This window comes from Sceloporus undulatus, chromosome 2, assembly GCF_019175285.1.
Source record: "Sceloporus undulatus isolate JIND9_A2432 ecotype Alabama chromosome 2, SceUnd_v1.1, whole genome shotgun sequence".
Taxonomy (NCBI): Eukaryota; Metazoa; Chordata; class Lepidosauria; order Squamata; family Phrynosomatidae; genus Sceloporus; species Sceloporus undulatus.
Genome location: NC_056523.1, coordinates 182,999,754 through 183,015,008, shown reverse-complemented (window position 1 = coordinate 183,015,008; position 15,255 = coordinate 182,999,754). Strand labels below are relative to the sequence as shown.

The window sequence follows — 15,255 nt, the reverse complement described above, 5'->3', positions numbered from 1 at the left end:
TCTTAGCTAACTACTAAAATAATTGAAAACTTTAAAAAAGCTTGACAATTTGTAGGTTTACTGTCAAAATTGTTTTAAACATGCATTCTAATGTCTGTCTGTCTGTCTGTCTGTCTGTCTGTCTGTCTGTCTGTCTGTCTGTCATATGCATTTTGCTTTACAGCATAAGCTGTAAAACCCAGATCTCTGCTCTGAGTAACATTCAGTTTAAATTCTTCACACCGTCCAACATTTCACAGATGAAAACTGGGACACATGTGACCTAGCAATGTCAGAATCTGGTCAAAAAGGCAAAAGATAAGAACACACAAGCTAGGAGAGGCTGCAGCCTGAACCTCTTTGGAAGGGAAAGATTCTTTCCCCTCCTCTCCTCTCCAAAGTGCTAATTGAATGCAAACTACATTTTACACTTTGAGCTCAATTTGTAGCAAGAGAAGTATGTTGAAGACAAAGGGGGAGGGAAAGAAAGAAACTGAAACATAGTTTTTTGTGGGGAGTTTTGGGCTATGTGGCCATGTTCTAGAAGAGTTTCTTCCTGAGGTTTTGCCAGCATCTGTGATGCCAACCACAGCATCTGTGATAACCCGAAAAACCCACAAAAAACTATGGATGCTGGCCATGAAAGCCTTCGACTTCACATTGAAACTGAAACATTTTAAAAACAGCTGAAAATTGGGAGAGTGGATTAACTGAGGCTGCCCTTACCAGATCGAGACAGTTGAAGGGTATGGAGTGGTGAATCAACAACCACATAACCCCCACTGATCTATTGGCTGTAGAACAATAGAATATTTAGACCATTATTTACAAGGATTTTAAAAAAATAGACTTGAGTCTACATTACACCTGCCTTGGTCCTTACACTGTGTAGTGGAGGATTACCCCAAACCGTTTTGATGCCCAAGGTGATCAAAATGGCACCCTTCTCCATTCCACCTACAGAAGCCAAACAGATGCCCAATGGAAATAGACTCTATGTTGGAAACAGACATTGCACTTGACTGGAAACTGGAAAAGATCCTTTGGGGAGACTACAGCTCTCAGACTTCTCAAGCTACTGTGACTAGTGACTATAGAATCATAGAATCATAGAGTTGCAAGAGACCACAAGGGCCATCCAGTCCAGCCCTATTCTGCCATGCAGGAACTCTCAATCAAAGCATCCCTGACAGATGGCCATCCAGCCTGTTTAAAGACCTCCAAGGAAGGAGACGCCATTACATTCCGAGGGAGTTTGTTCCACTGTCAAACAGCCCTTACTGTCAGGAAGGTCCTCCTAATGTTGAGGTGGAATCTCTTTTCCTATAGCTTGCATCCATTGTTCCGGGTCCTGTTCTCTGGAGCACCAGAAAACAAGCCTGTTCCCTCCTCAGTATGAAGTCCCTTCAAATATTTAAACAGGGCTATCATATAATCTCTTAACCTTCTCTTCTCCAGACTAAACATCCCCAGCTCCCTAAGGCGTTCCTAATAAGGGCATGGTTTCAAGACCATTCACCATTTCAGTCTGGCAAGGGAAGTCTGGGACTTATTGTACTCAGCAATAACATTTCTGCAGGTTAGCTTGGTTGGACAAGGGCAGGTTGTCTGGAAGACATCCTCCCATGAAATAAAGCTGTAGCTGCTGCCACCCTAAGTGTCCCTTCTGCATCACTGAGCATCTGCCCTCTGAGACATCTTCTTCATTCTACCTAATTCAAGGACAGGAATTATGTGGCCCTCCAGAGATGGTTCAAGGTTTTAGAGCTTCAACCTAGTGTAGTAGTTTGAATGTCAGGGTAGGACTCTGGGAGACCAGGATTCGAATCTCCACTGAGCCATGGAAATCCACTGGGTGACCTTGGGTAAATCACACTCTCTCAGCCACAGAGGCATAGGCAAACCCAATCTGAACAAATCCTCCCCTTCCAGAAAAAAAAACTGTGATAGGGTCACCATAAGAGTCAATTTCAAAGCACATTATAACCATAGCCACCACCAATAGATGATGTTGGACTGCAACTCCCAGCATTCCTCTCAATTTGAAGGGGGAAGGGTAGCAAGCCCTCCCAACCTATGCCGGAAGGGTCCTTGGAGTCCGATTGTAGCTCAAAATAAGCGCACCACCTTTATTCTCCGTACGGGGTGACAGCTGCCTAAATGGCAATTCCAAGACTGTCACACCCAATTGTCTTTCTTCAAACCTTTTATACATTCAAAAATGCATAGTTTTAGCAACATCCTTTCTTCAAGTTACCTTTTAACATTTCTTAATTTCCAGAACCAGTTTACTGACTAATTCCTGTCTTCCTGCCTTCCTGACAAGTTTCCACAGTTCTGGTTAATCCTTCACAATCCCATTGTTCCTCTTTATCCCTAGTTTGCTTTAGCCATGTTGTGCTATAATCATTAAACTGCCCAACTGTCTTTTAACCTTTTTAGATATTTGTTCCTCTCAAATTGACTAGACTGACTAGCCTGCTGGGACTTGCAGCCCAGCAACATCAGGAGGGCCACATGATTCCCACCATTGGCTTCATCAAAGGACTGACCCTGTAGTGGTCTCTTTCAGCAGCTGTCTGATAGCAGGTGACCGTATTTCAGAGCCACTCCATGAAAAGATTTGCCTGCTGTTTGCAGATCAAAGTACTGCTGAAGGGACAAGAGCAAACTGGGATATTCCCTCTTTCCCTTTCATGCTAGATTGCAGACCTACTGTGCTGTAACCAGGTAGGCAGTGGTGTCAATATACCCCCACAGCATAACAGAAAAGATTTTTTGCAATACTACTTCAAAATGCACAGCAGCTTCTCAAGTCTAAGTGGAGCAGGAGGTAGGCCACTTCCAAATGTCCATGAGCCACACGTGCCATCATCTGGACTTCAGAAGGCTGCACCCTGCATGTCTCTCCATTTTCTCATTTCAAATAGCCCCTAGCATTCTTTAGGGGACAGGTAGCAATTGTTCAGTATTCCAGATGTGCCTGGACTGCATGTCCCAGCAGTCCTAGCTATCAGAATCATGAGAAGGAATGCTGGGTACTGCAGTCCAAAAAGATCAGGGCTGTACAATTTCTACCCATTCTCTAGAGAACATAGAGGGAGGGAGGGGTCATCACCTTTGTGCCCCAACGGAACTGTTGTAGTTCTGGAGGTGTTTTTCAAAACTGGACGTTATTTCAAGATTTGATAAAATGCCCTCCTCACCTAAAACAAGTCAGGAGGGGCAAAGTATGGCAACAGTGTCCTCACACCCTATAGAAGCCACAGGGGGCTTTTTGTAATTAATTAATTTTAATTAATTTTTTAAAAAAATGCTAGGGGCATGAGGGTTTCATATGCCCTGTAGGCCAGACTTTGTCCACCGCTGGCTGTTTATTGTTGTGTGCCTTCAAGTCAATTCTGACCCTAAGGCAAACCTATCATGAAGTTTTCTTGGCCAGGTTTGTTTAGAGCATGTTTCCAGATTCATATTTTTTCCAGTCATATATTCAGCCTATCTTTAACTCTGGGAACCTGTCTCATTTTAAATTCAGTTTACCCTGAATGTCAACTCTGTTTTTGATTTGAAGCGTACATGAAAAATATGTATGCAGTTTTATCTGGTACAGGTATCCTTCAGCTAACGAATTGGATGTGTTCCTGGGTGTTATTTCTTTAACAGAACATTTAGGACCAGAAGTAGAAATAACATGGAAAGAATAAAGGCATGTTTCTTCACCACCACCAAAAAAAGAGTAATTCAACATGTTTTAGCAAACTTTTTTTTATTCAAAACTAACAATATGCACATGTGAAATAAAACAACCAGCTCAGGTAAGCCTTGGTAAGTAAATGAACATTCTGAATCTTCCAGGGAATACTTTAAAATTTCTTCCAAAATCCATCAAGGATTTTTTTCCTTCTTTCATCAGCCTCCACTATCCTTTTTTAGTGATGCTAAAAAAAAGTCCAGCTAAACAGAGGAAGAGAGGAGAAAGGGAATGCTAGGTTGGCCTCCTTTGTAAAGAGGGCTTACTTAACTGAAGTGTGCCTGCATAGACATGCTTTTGGAAACTATTTTCTTGACAGAATGCATTGTTAAAAAGACATTTTTGCCAGTCTGCATGTTGTTTGCACTTCCCCCTATATTTTAAAGAGAGAATGCCACTAAAACCTTGCAAGAAGGTCAACTTTTAAAGAGCAACAGAATTTTGGTTAAATATTGTTTCAGAAGAGCAGAATTAGGTAAGACTGCATTAAAATGTGAATTCAATTAATTACTCCATCCATAATAAATTGAACTATAAATTCAACTGCCTTTTAAAACCTGTGCTCATGTCTGGCAGTCCCAGTTGACATCAACACAACCTAATGATACGATGCATACATAAAACAGTGTATATGGGTGCATTCTGCTTTCTAAAGACAAACTGCATACCTGAACTAGTACTGATGGTTGGTACTGTTCTCTGATGGTAAATTCAGTATCTCATCCAGTACCTGTAGTCAGTACTGTTCCCTAAGGGTAAGATAAACATATGATGCACTATGTACATGTACCATCCACTCCTTAATGATAGGGTGTACATCTGTTCCTGTGCATGGGATCAGATGTTCTCTTTAATCTCGGGCAAAACATTTGAGCACTGCCCCATCATCCAAAGGTGCTGAGCATTCACCCACAAGCACTCTCCTGTTGGGTTTGCACTGCAAATAATACAAAGATAGACACATATTACGCTCTGCCTCTCTTTATTTAATAAGAAAAAAAGTGTGACCGGCTTTCTCCCAGGTGAGATGTTTGTGCAATACCACCATCATCCCAAAACATATGAAAGAGCAAAACCAGTTCATTATTGCTGGCTGATTTAAGCAGGGCTGAAATGGGGGTTGGTTAAAAGAAGCAAATTGATGCAGCGCAAAACCACTGCTTGAGCACGTACTGTCCCGTGTTCTGATGAATGCTGAGGCTTCCATGAAACTTGGAATCCATCTATGTTTTTTTTTCCCAGACAGGAGTCCAACTTTCCCTGCTCATCCTGCTGCTGCTGCCAGAAACCATGATAGTAAATTATCACTCTTACATTTTCTAGATGTAACCAACCACCCAACCCAACTAAAGCAGGTCATGAGCCAACTGCACATTGTCCTATGGCCTCTCATGCATGTGGGAGAAAACATAGGAAGGCTTTCCCAACATGTGCCAACACAAAAGGTCACCAAGATGCTTCTGTGTCTTTAAAAGAAACCTGAATTCAGAAGGTGTTCAGCAAGCATGGGCCCTGCAGCCAACCCTACTATACCTACTGAATCTGTCCTCTGCAGGTCATTATTTTAAAGACCCAGGTGGTCAGTTCAATATTTAGTAAGGGGCCAGAAGAGATGTTAAAGATGTCTTCCTGCTGTCTCATCCAACAGGAATAGTTCAGAATGCTTTTGTAGGCCCTGTGTTAGAGCTCATGTGCAGCAGTCCAATAGCTCCTGATTCCATGAAGGGGCTACAAAGTTCTCATGATGTTGCTACCAAAGAACTGAGAAACCTGGATCAGCCACAACTGAGGAGGTGGGATATATGGCCTTTACACAGCCACTCACTCTGTTCATAAAGATACATAAAAGGTTTAGCAGAAGTGATAGATGATGGCTTCCATGTAAGTGGGGCAGAAAATCTGACCTAGGTTTTCATCTAAACTTTCAAGGAGCTATCTATGGTACTGAACTTTATTCTGCAAATAAGTCCAGTACCTTGTATAGTTCTTCCGAAGTCTGGACTAATACCCACCAACAGAGATGTTATCAGCTGCCACTGACCTTATTAAGTCATCCCACTGCTCCATCTAGCCTAGCAATTGGTGCAGTGGTTTCAGGCCTTGACCAGGGTGGGCAACTATTGGGTTGGAGGGCACATTGTCCCCTGGGACCCCCCCAGCAAAAAAACAAAAACAAATAAACAGAAATTAGTTGGGACCCCAAATACCAAACCAAGCCCAGGGAGCAGAAAGCAATGCTTGGCTTGAACTAAAAAAAGACAGGGAGACTGTTTCCCATCCCCAGCTCAGCATCCCAATTGAAAATGGGATGGATGTGGAGATGAAACAATGAGGAGCAATTATATTATAGAATATCTCTCCTCACCCCAAGGTAGAACTACTGAACATTTAGGGGTAAAGCTGAAGTAACTTTTCTTTTTCCAAAAGTTGATTTATATCCAGGTTAGGCAGGGAGAGTCCAAACACCACTTCTACCTTTTGACAGTCACACCCACCTCATTTCTGGACTTTTGCACCCAACCATGCTTAATCTTTAAAGGCTAAATGTTCTAATAAAAACAGACACACATTAGACACGTGGTGTTTTTTTTTTTAAAGCTATCTGGGTTAGATAGAGCACACAGGAAGATGCTAAAATGCAGATGTGTTGTCATTTAATGCAATGACCAGTGGGTAGCTGAGAGCGAATTCTTACACATATTTTCATAGATCAGAACTGTGGGAATATGTGGCCATCTGAATAGTACTGGATTGCAACTCCGACCATTCATCATCAGTGGCTATGCTGATGGGTTTGCAAACTAACAACATCTGGAAACCATGCACCACTCGTCCCTGATGTAGATGAGAAGATGAATTGTAATGCCAAAAAAGAAAGGAATTGTAATGTAACACCAGAACTCAATCTTATGCTTTTCATCCAAACACATGTGGGGATATGGAAGATAACCTCAGCTTCTAGAATCTAAAATATATGCTTGTTTACTTTATAAAGATTATCCTTTTTTTAGGTAAGAGTACAGGTCTCCTGATAAGAAGGTGAGACATTAGCAAATCATTCCAGGAACAGGGTGGAGGGGAGATTCAAAAGGTGTCCTATGTTTTTTTCTTATTCCACATGGACAATCTTCAACATTGAGAACTGTTTCAATCAAGTGTTTAATTTTGCCAAAATCAGGAGTGGAGAACCACTGGCACACTCCTGCTTCAGGGACTACAACTCCCACAACACATTACCACTAGCCTGGCCAGGTGAAGCTGATAGGAATCATAGTCCAAGACATCTGTAGGGTCAAAGTTCCCTATAGCCAGTTTAGACACGCTTTAAAACATCAGCTTAAAAAAAGTGCAGGAGGAAAGGATGAAGTGAGGTGATGTGTAATGATGTCCAGAAAGAGTCACAGGTTCGTTTTCTTCCTAAAGCCATGCACAACCACAACCAACAACCACAAGGAATTGAAGGAGGGAAACAGAAGAGCAGCATTTTTCAAAATAGTTTTCTCTTAAAATGGATTCATGCCTCACCCTATGAAAATACATCTGTATGAAAGGAGTACAAACTGGCCCTTGCATCACATCTCTTCAGACTTTTGCCAAGCACTTTGTAGGCCAGAAGGAGAAAGAGAAGAAGAAAAGCTGCTGTTTCATGCCTTGTGTCATGGATATCAGGATTGCCACAGGCTTTCCAAATTTTAACACAAAGCTTAACAAAAGAGAGGGAAGGAGGGAAGGAGAGAGGGGACAGAGAGAGAAAAATATATGGGGTTGTGCACATGGGAAGAAAGACAGGCCCAGAAGGGCTTGCACCAGAAAACCTGGTCTTGGATCATCCCTCAAAATAAGGACAAATGTTCTCGGGAAAGGTGAAGAGACACAGAGATGAACAGACACATATACAACTGACAGAACTAGCCAACACAGTACGTGACTGGATGAAGCAAGGGCCCCTAACAAAACTGATGGTGAAGAGGCAGGAAAGGAGTCCATTGTCAGCCTCTCGAGAGCCTCTTGCTTCTGTTCTCTTGCCAGCACCTTGCTCTGAGATAGCCTGCTTTGGCGTCCACCCTCGGGCCTTCCCTTGATGGGATTAAGAAGTCCATGGTCTTAGAAGTCACTGAGAATGCTGATGTCGGCAAACTCATTCCTGTACCGATGGGAGTATAAGCTGAGGAGGAAAGCCCACTTGAAAGAGATGACACTCCAGACGCAAGATAGGTAGTAGCTCTTTGGATCCATCAGGGCTAAAGAGAAGAATGGACACACGTTGAAATGCCAGGGGTTTTTTTTTAGGAAAAAAAGAAAAAAGCATTGCTTTAGCTGCTCATTACTCCAAACTCCAGCCTGCTGGACAAGGAGAGTTACCATCACCCCTTCTACAAAGCCAACAGAGTGAACACTAAGCCATTATCCCAGGAAGTGCCAGCTAAAAGCTTTTTGAGGAAGCAGGGCTGATAAAAACCATCTGTCTGAGAACACAGAGTGCCACTGCCAGGCAGAGTAGGCAAAATGTATAGCATTGTTTGCATATACAGTAGTGCTGGCAAACTAGTTTTGAACTCAGTTTGGAATGGTGCCTTTCCAATTCACATGGGTGGGAATCATGCAATCCTCCAGAGGTTGTGGGACTGCAACTTCTAGTATTCCTCACTATGAGCTATGCTGGCTGGGGCTGATTGAAGCTCTAGAAGGCCTCACAGGTATAAGGTGGCTCCCATGTTCTCTATGCCATTTCCCTTCATCACTTGGACCAGAGAACTGTGATCCTCCAGGGCTGAAGACACCAACACCACTCTTAACTGACCACCTACTGCCTGCCTTTTAAAGAATTACACCTCACCTAGCTATTAGCTGGACTCTGCATATTGTTCAAAAATGGAGCAATGGACCTGCAATTAATATCAGGTGCAGACCTTAGCACCTGTCTTTTTTCTCCTTTGTAAGCACACCTTTCCCCACTAACTTTCTAGACCAGGATATTACTGGATTTCATATCCCATCCCCAGAACATAGACTATGCTGGTTGGGGATGAGGGGGTTGTGGTGCCTTCTGGGCAGCTAGTCCCAGATTCTGGAACTCCCTCCTGGAGAGAGACCACATCTCACTCTATTGTTCTTCCAGTGGTATGCAAAGATTTTTTCATTCAGGCAGGGCCTTTGCCATGAGACCTAGCCTGTTGGTACTGCTTTTTTGTTTCCATTTTGCTGCATTTAAACTGTGGTTTTATCTTATGTTTTACCTAAGATTTTAATTGAATATTATTACTGTTAGTGACCTTGATTACCAGTACTGTACTTTGGTTGGTGGAAAGACAAGGTATAAACTAGACACAGCCATGTTAGTTTGAATCAGTATGCAAAGGGATTTTGTAGCATGTTTGAGACTAACTGAGAGAAAAAGGCTGGTAGCATAAGCTCAGAGTTAGTCTCAAAGGTGATACAAAATCCCTTTGCATAAGGTATAAACTAGTAGCTGTTGTTTGTTGTTGTGGGTCTTCAAATCATTTCCAACTTATGATAATAATAAATAATTATAAACTGTTTATTTATAGCCCGCTTTTCCTGGCAGATCAAAGCGGGTTACAACAAGGGTACAACACAATGTACAATTTACAAACAGTATCCATATAAAAATCACAACAATACATCAAATTATTATTAAAAACAGGATAAAAAAATTACAAGATTAAAAACCACAACAATAAACTAGCTTAAAGTGCTGGTGCAACGGGGAGAGAGCAGATATCATGATAATCGTAAGGCTAACCTATCACAGTGATTTTCTGGGGCTGAGAGTGTGTGACTTGCCCAAGTGGGTTTCCATGGCTAAGCAGGGAACTGAGCCGTGGTCCAGAGTTGTAGTCTCAATGTTGAAAACTGTACACTAGACTGACTCTCATAAACTAGATAGTTAACCCAATTTATTAAAATAAGCAGTCCAATATCTGGAGGACCACAGGTTCTCCACACACTGGGTTCTGAAGTTAAGACTGGAAAGTGGATGGGAGAATACAAGTTGCCTTATTGGATGGCATCTCCCAGAAATCCCTAGCCAGCATAACCCATGTTGGTTGGCAGATTCTGGGTGTTGTCATCCAAAAAAGTAACTTTCCCAACCATTGCTTAGAAGGTGGTGGTGTGCCAAAGGTTGTGCAACTGAAAAGACCTCCAAGTTCCCACACTTACACTGGTGTTGCGTGATGGCCAGGGCCAGGAATGTGCAGAAGCCCACCACAGAGAGAATGCCAAACAGAACTCCCACGAAGAGGAAGAACTTCAACCCTTTCAGCCAAGTCCTCCAGTAGTCCTGTACATACATCACATGGGTGATCAGGGCCCAGAGCGCCAACACACCTGTTTGGTTAAGATGAGAGGAAGAGAAGAGAAAGGAAGGAAGGAAAATGATCACTGAACTAGAAAACAAAGGTAGATTAACAATCTTAATGTGCCTTCGTTTTGATATGAAGGGCACAAGGAAGGATAAATGAACAATCTTTGGGCTCTCAGGCTGCATCGACACTGCAGAAATAAAGCAGTTTGACACTACTTTAATTTCCATGGCTCGATGCTATGGAATTCTGCGATTTGTAGTTTTTTGAGATTTTTAGCCTTCTCTAGTGCCACAACTACAAATCCCAGGATTCCATAGGATGGAATCATGCCAGATAAAGCAGTCTTAAGCTGCATTAATTCTGTAGTGTGGCAGCAGCCCCAGAATCCTGTGAGGAGTCTGGACTCTTATCATTTCAGACTGTAGAAGATAAGGTATGCTTCTCTACAGTATACACTTTTCTTGAACATTAAAAAAATTCCCTAGTAATACGCCAAGAAAGCATGACTAGGACACCACCACCACCACCCCGCCATATGCTTGCTTTCTATGTGCAGGAAGTATTTTTGCTGTCTAACCCAGTGAAGGCCAAACACAGGTTCACCACCTCAGAGAAATCCAGGCCATCAGAAGTCAGCAATTTCATAGCAACCAGAGTATTTCTAAATACCTGTGTTGTCTGCTTGAGCAAAAATAACATAGTTCTGTGGCACCTGAAAACTTACATTTGTTATGGCATCATCAACCATTGTTGGACTTCATCACTTCCATTATATGTTAACTGGAGCTACACACACATAGTGGCAGAGGTCTATAGGCCTGCAGCTTAGGGCAATACTTGATGCAACTGTTCCCACAGCCTGTTGCCTTCCAGATACTGTCTTCCAAATCTTCCAGTCTGTATCTCCCATCATCCCTGAATATTCACTCTACTTTCTGGGGACAGTAGGAATTGGAGCCAAAAACATCTAGAGGGGTGGAGAATGTATCGCATTCATGCATCTGATGAAGTGAATTCTAGCCCTTCAAAGCTTATCCTGTAATGAATTAAACCTTTCAAGATGCCACAAGATTCTGTGGTTCAACATACAGTCGGCTCTCTGTATCCATGATATTTTTATCCACGGATTCAACCATCCATGGTTTGAAAATACTCAAAAATAATATAAATTCCAAAGGCAAACCTTGGAATTTGCCATTTTATATAAGGGACACCATTTCACTATGCCATTTGTTTAATAAAACCTGAGCGTCCATGAATTGGGGCGGGGGGGGGGGGTCCTGGAACCAAACTGCAGCGGATACCAAATGACCACTACAAGAAAAAATAAAGTCAGTGCTCTACAACTGCACAGTTTCTGGCTTCCAATGCCTCAAAGGCTGTTTTCTCTGTGAGTTCAGACTTTTAGATTCCAGGCCTTCAAATTAATCAGAAAGGTATACAATGGAAGGAGTGCCATCTTGTGGTGAGAAAAAGCTGCTGCAGTTGACAGAACTGGATGGCCTTCTGCAGCAGTTTCAAACTTAATTTCAAGTCTCTGTAATATCAAAAATCCACCAAGCAGTGATACCTTTATTGGCTAGCCAAAATCCACAATATACATGTTGCAAGCTTTTGATGTTCTTCTGGCCTCTTCATCAGGCAAGTTGTTAAAAGCCATACAGGAGGGGGGGAAATCGAAGATGTTAGTCATAGGCCTGCATTTTGCTGTTTTTGTTCTCAGTTCAGATGGTATGGAGGGAAATTGCTTGCACGCCTGCACCTTCTCTTTCTGGCTCTGTGGCTTCTGGAAGATTCTCAAATTCCAGATCGTTTAACATCCATTTGCAACACAAAAAAGATATTTCCTTTGCAATTCAACATGTCTTCATCATTTGTGAGGCCACAAGTCCCTTTGTTAGATGGAGGAACAGGTTTCTTTTGTCACCTTTTATCCCTTCCTTTCCTTTAGTGAGCTCTACAGCATACCTGACCTTTCATCCTCACAACAACTGTCAGGATGTGCATGTGTGTGTGTGTGTGTAAGGGGGAAAGACCAGTCAAAAGTCAGACAAAGAAAACTTTATGGCTGAGGGTGCATCTACACTGCAGAAATAATGCAATTTGACACCACTTTACTCCACCTTACAGAATCATGAGATCTGTAGATTTTTTGAGGCACCAACATGCTTTGGCAGAGAAGGCTAATGACTTTTTAAAAATTACAAATCCCAAGAGACCATAGGATGGAGCAACAGCACTTAAAGTGGTGTCAAATTGTATTATTTCAACAGTGTACAGACACCCTGAGTGGGGATTTGATCTTAGGTGTCCCTAATCCTGTTTTAATGATGCATGCAAGAAACCTCTATTTGGAGATGGGAATGTCATTTGACATGTAGCATGAGGATGTTGTTCTTCTCTGAATGAGGAGGAAAGCAAATATGGAGGCGAGGGAGGCCATGGACACTGAGGCCTGTATAAAGAGTGAGCCATGCTCCTTCCGCTTCCTTTTCTTGAATCCCTCCTCTCCCAGTTTGGCCTTTGAAAGTACAAAGATGACTGTAGCCCATAAAGAATGAAAGAAAGGGAGAAAAATCACAAAGAAACAAAGGCTTAATTTTAAATAGTCACAAATGAGCCTGCAGTCAGAGCAGCCCACCTCAACACTACAACAGTTCAACAAACCAGTAGAACTTTCCTTACATAAAGGATTCCTAGAAGATGTTGTACTGGCACTTATTCTTGAGCAGACTATGGAAAGCCTTGAGCTGTGTTTTGCTATTAGGGAGTTCACAATATGAAATTACAGGGACTAAGCAGAACAGTGGAGGACATGGGGTCTTGGAAGTGTCTTGTCCACAGGGTCAACATGAGCCGGGATCAACTTTGAAGGTGGTTAACAACAGCCCCCCACATGAGATAGCCTGGAAAGCACTAGGGTAGATAGCAGTGACTTAACCGTGATGCTATGATAGTCCTATATAAGTATTTGAAGGGGTGTCATATTGAGGCTGGAACAAGCTTTTTTTCTGCTGCTCCAGAGAATAGGACCCGGAACAGTGGATGCAAGCTACATGACAAGAGATTCCAACTTAACCTTGGGAGAAACTTCTTGACAGTAAGAGCGGTTTGACAGTGAAACATACTCCCTCGGAGAGTAGTGAAGGTCTTTAAACAGAGGCTGGATGTCCATCTGTCAGGGATGTTTTGCTTGCGAGTTCCTGTGGTAGGGAATTGGACTGGATGGTCCTTGTGGTCTCTTCCAACTCTATGATTCTATGAAAGGCTCTCACTTATACGTGAAGCACAAAACAAGAGCAAAACCATGTCAGCAAGTTTGACTGGGGGGGGGGGGAACCCACAAGTGTTTCTCAAATGGAGAAGAAAGGCCAAACTTCCTCTTTTGCAGATCTCAGTCATCAGAGACTCGGCAGCAGAAATGCACACATCTGGATAACGTGGAAAACAGACAGCATTCTAAAAATGCTAAGTCACCCCTCCATTCCTAGTCTGCTTTTGTAAGCAGGAAGTGTGCGGTCAGAGACTTGCCCTCACATGTCAGAAACTGATTCAGCAGCACCCAATGCAGGCTCCTTGTGGTAAGGCCACCTGACAGGGCACTTCAAAAAAAAAAAATAAATGACACAGCAAGGGAACCACGGGAAAGGAAGCCTCCAACATGACTCTGCAAAAAAAGGGGAAAACAAGTCGGAGGAAGACGAAAACTCTGCAAAATCTCAACAAATTTTTTCCAGAGTCAAGGCAGCTTTGCAGCTCAAAAACATCTTCTGGTAAACTAGCTGTGGTTTACAGATTTTCAGTTCTAGAAATTTTGGAACGGGAAAAAAAATACAGTGGGCCCTTGGTATCAGCTGGGGGACACCCCCCCATGGGTTCCAAAATGTGTGTATGCTCAAGTCCCATGTAAGTATAATGGCATAGTAAAATGGTGCCCCTCATAAAAAGGGGCAAAAACAAGGTTTGCCAATGGGAATTTGTATATTTTTGAAGTACTGTATTTTCAAACCATGGAAGCTTGAATCGATGGATAAAAAAATCTGTGGATAAGGAGGGATGACTGTATTCAGGAAAATGTTCTGATGCCTTAAATCCAGGGCAATCAAATTCAGTATGTTTCTCCTCCCCCCCAAGACTAACCTTTAAGTCTGGAGTGGGAAAACTGTGGCTTGCTGGATATTGCTGGATTGCAGCTCCCATCAGCCCTAGCCAACACAGTCAATGGTAGGGATCATAGGAACTGCAGTCTAGTAACTTCTTGAGGGCCACAGATTCCATAGGCCTAGTTAATACTATGTCAGGTTAACTTTATGAGATGTATCAATCTGAAAAGCTGCTTCAATAATCATAGGATCATAGGTCCAAAACACACTGCAGAAATAATCCAGTTTGAGACTGCTTTAACTGCCCTGGCTCAGTACTAGGGAATCCTAGGAATTCTAGTATATTGTGGCACTTTTAAAAGTTGACTGGACTGGCAATGGGATTCTCCGCATCCCCCCCCCCCACCACCACCTCCAAACCCATGAAAAGCAGAAACCTCATTTATGAAAGCCAATATTCTCATGTTGCTTAAAAAAGCTTCACAGGTAAGAAATGTTTCAGATCTTCTTCAGCATAGGCTGATGGGAATTACTGAATAGTCCAAACCTGGTTGCCTACCTCTGGGCTAGCTGATTCTGTTTTAAGAATTAAGGATGCAGTCATAGCTGTTAAATCCCTTCTAAGCTCTTGTAACAAGACATAGAAATCAATGTATTCTGGTGGATGTATGTTCTCCAGCAGAAACACAGTCTTTATCAAGCAATAAAAATACAGTATTTCTTCAGCATCTCACTAGTACAGGGAAAATGAAAATGGGATGGAGAACTCCTCAAGCTGCCCCAGGATCCATGAGGCCTCAGCCTTGGAACCTTGTGAACTGATCTTCGGCATCAAAACTAAACCCTGGAACAAGGAATAACGCTCCCCAGAACATGTGCAAAGTTCATTTCTTCAATGATTTACGAACCACAACTGTTCTTCCCTTGCCCACTGACACTCAAAGTGTTACTGCTGGGTGGGAACCTATGGTGTAAACCAGGAGTGGGGAAACCTGTAAGCCACATGAAGTTCCATGTAATTTGTGGGCCCCCAGAAGCTCCAAACCGGACTCCCAATAATGTTAAAAATCAGCCAAAAACTTGGGCAAAAAGG

The 15,255-nt window shown here is 42.6% G+C and overlaps 1 protein-coding gene across 1 annotated transcript in view; it reads right to left on the bottom strand.

Annotated features, from left to right (window-relative positions):
* Positions 1-4,700: 4,700 nt before the first annotated feature.
* SLC48A1 (solute carrier family 48 member 1) overlaps positions 4,701-15,255 on the bottom strand; it is a 28,820-nt gene continuing 18,265 nt past the window's right edge. Inside the window, exons 2-3 of the mRNA XM_042448022.1 lie at positions 9,914-10,081; positions 4,701-7,971 (exon numbers count right to left, since the gene is read on the bottom strand). Coding sequence (XP_042303956.1) covers positions 7,835-7,971; positions 9,914-10,081 — 305 coding nt within the window. The 3' untranslated portion in view covers positions 4,701-7,834. The remainder of the gene's footprint in view (positions 7,972-9,913; positions 10,082-15,255) is intronic.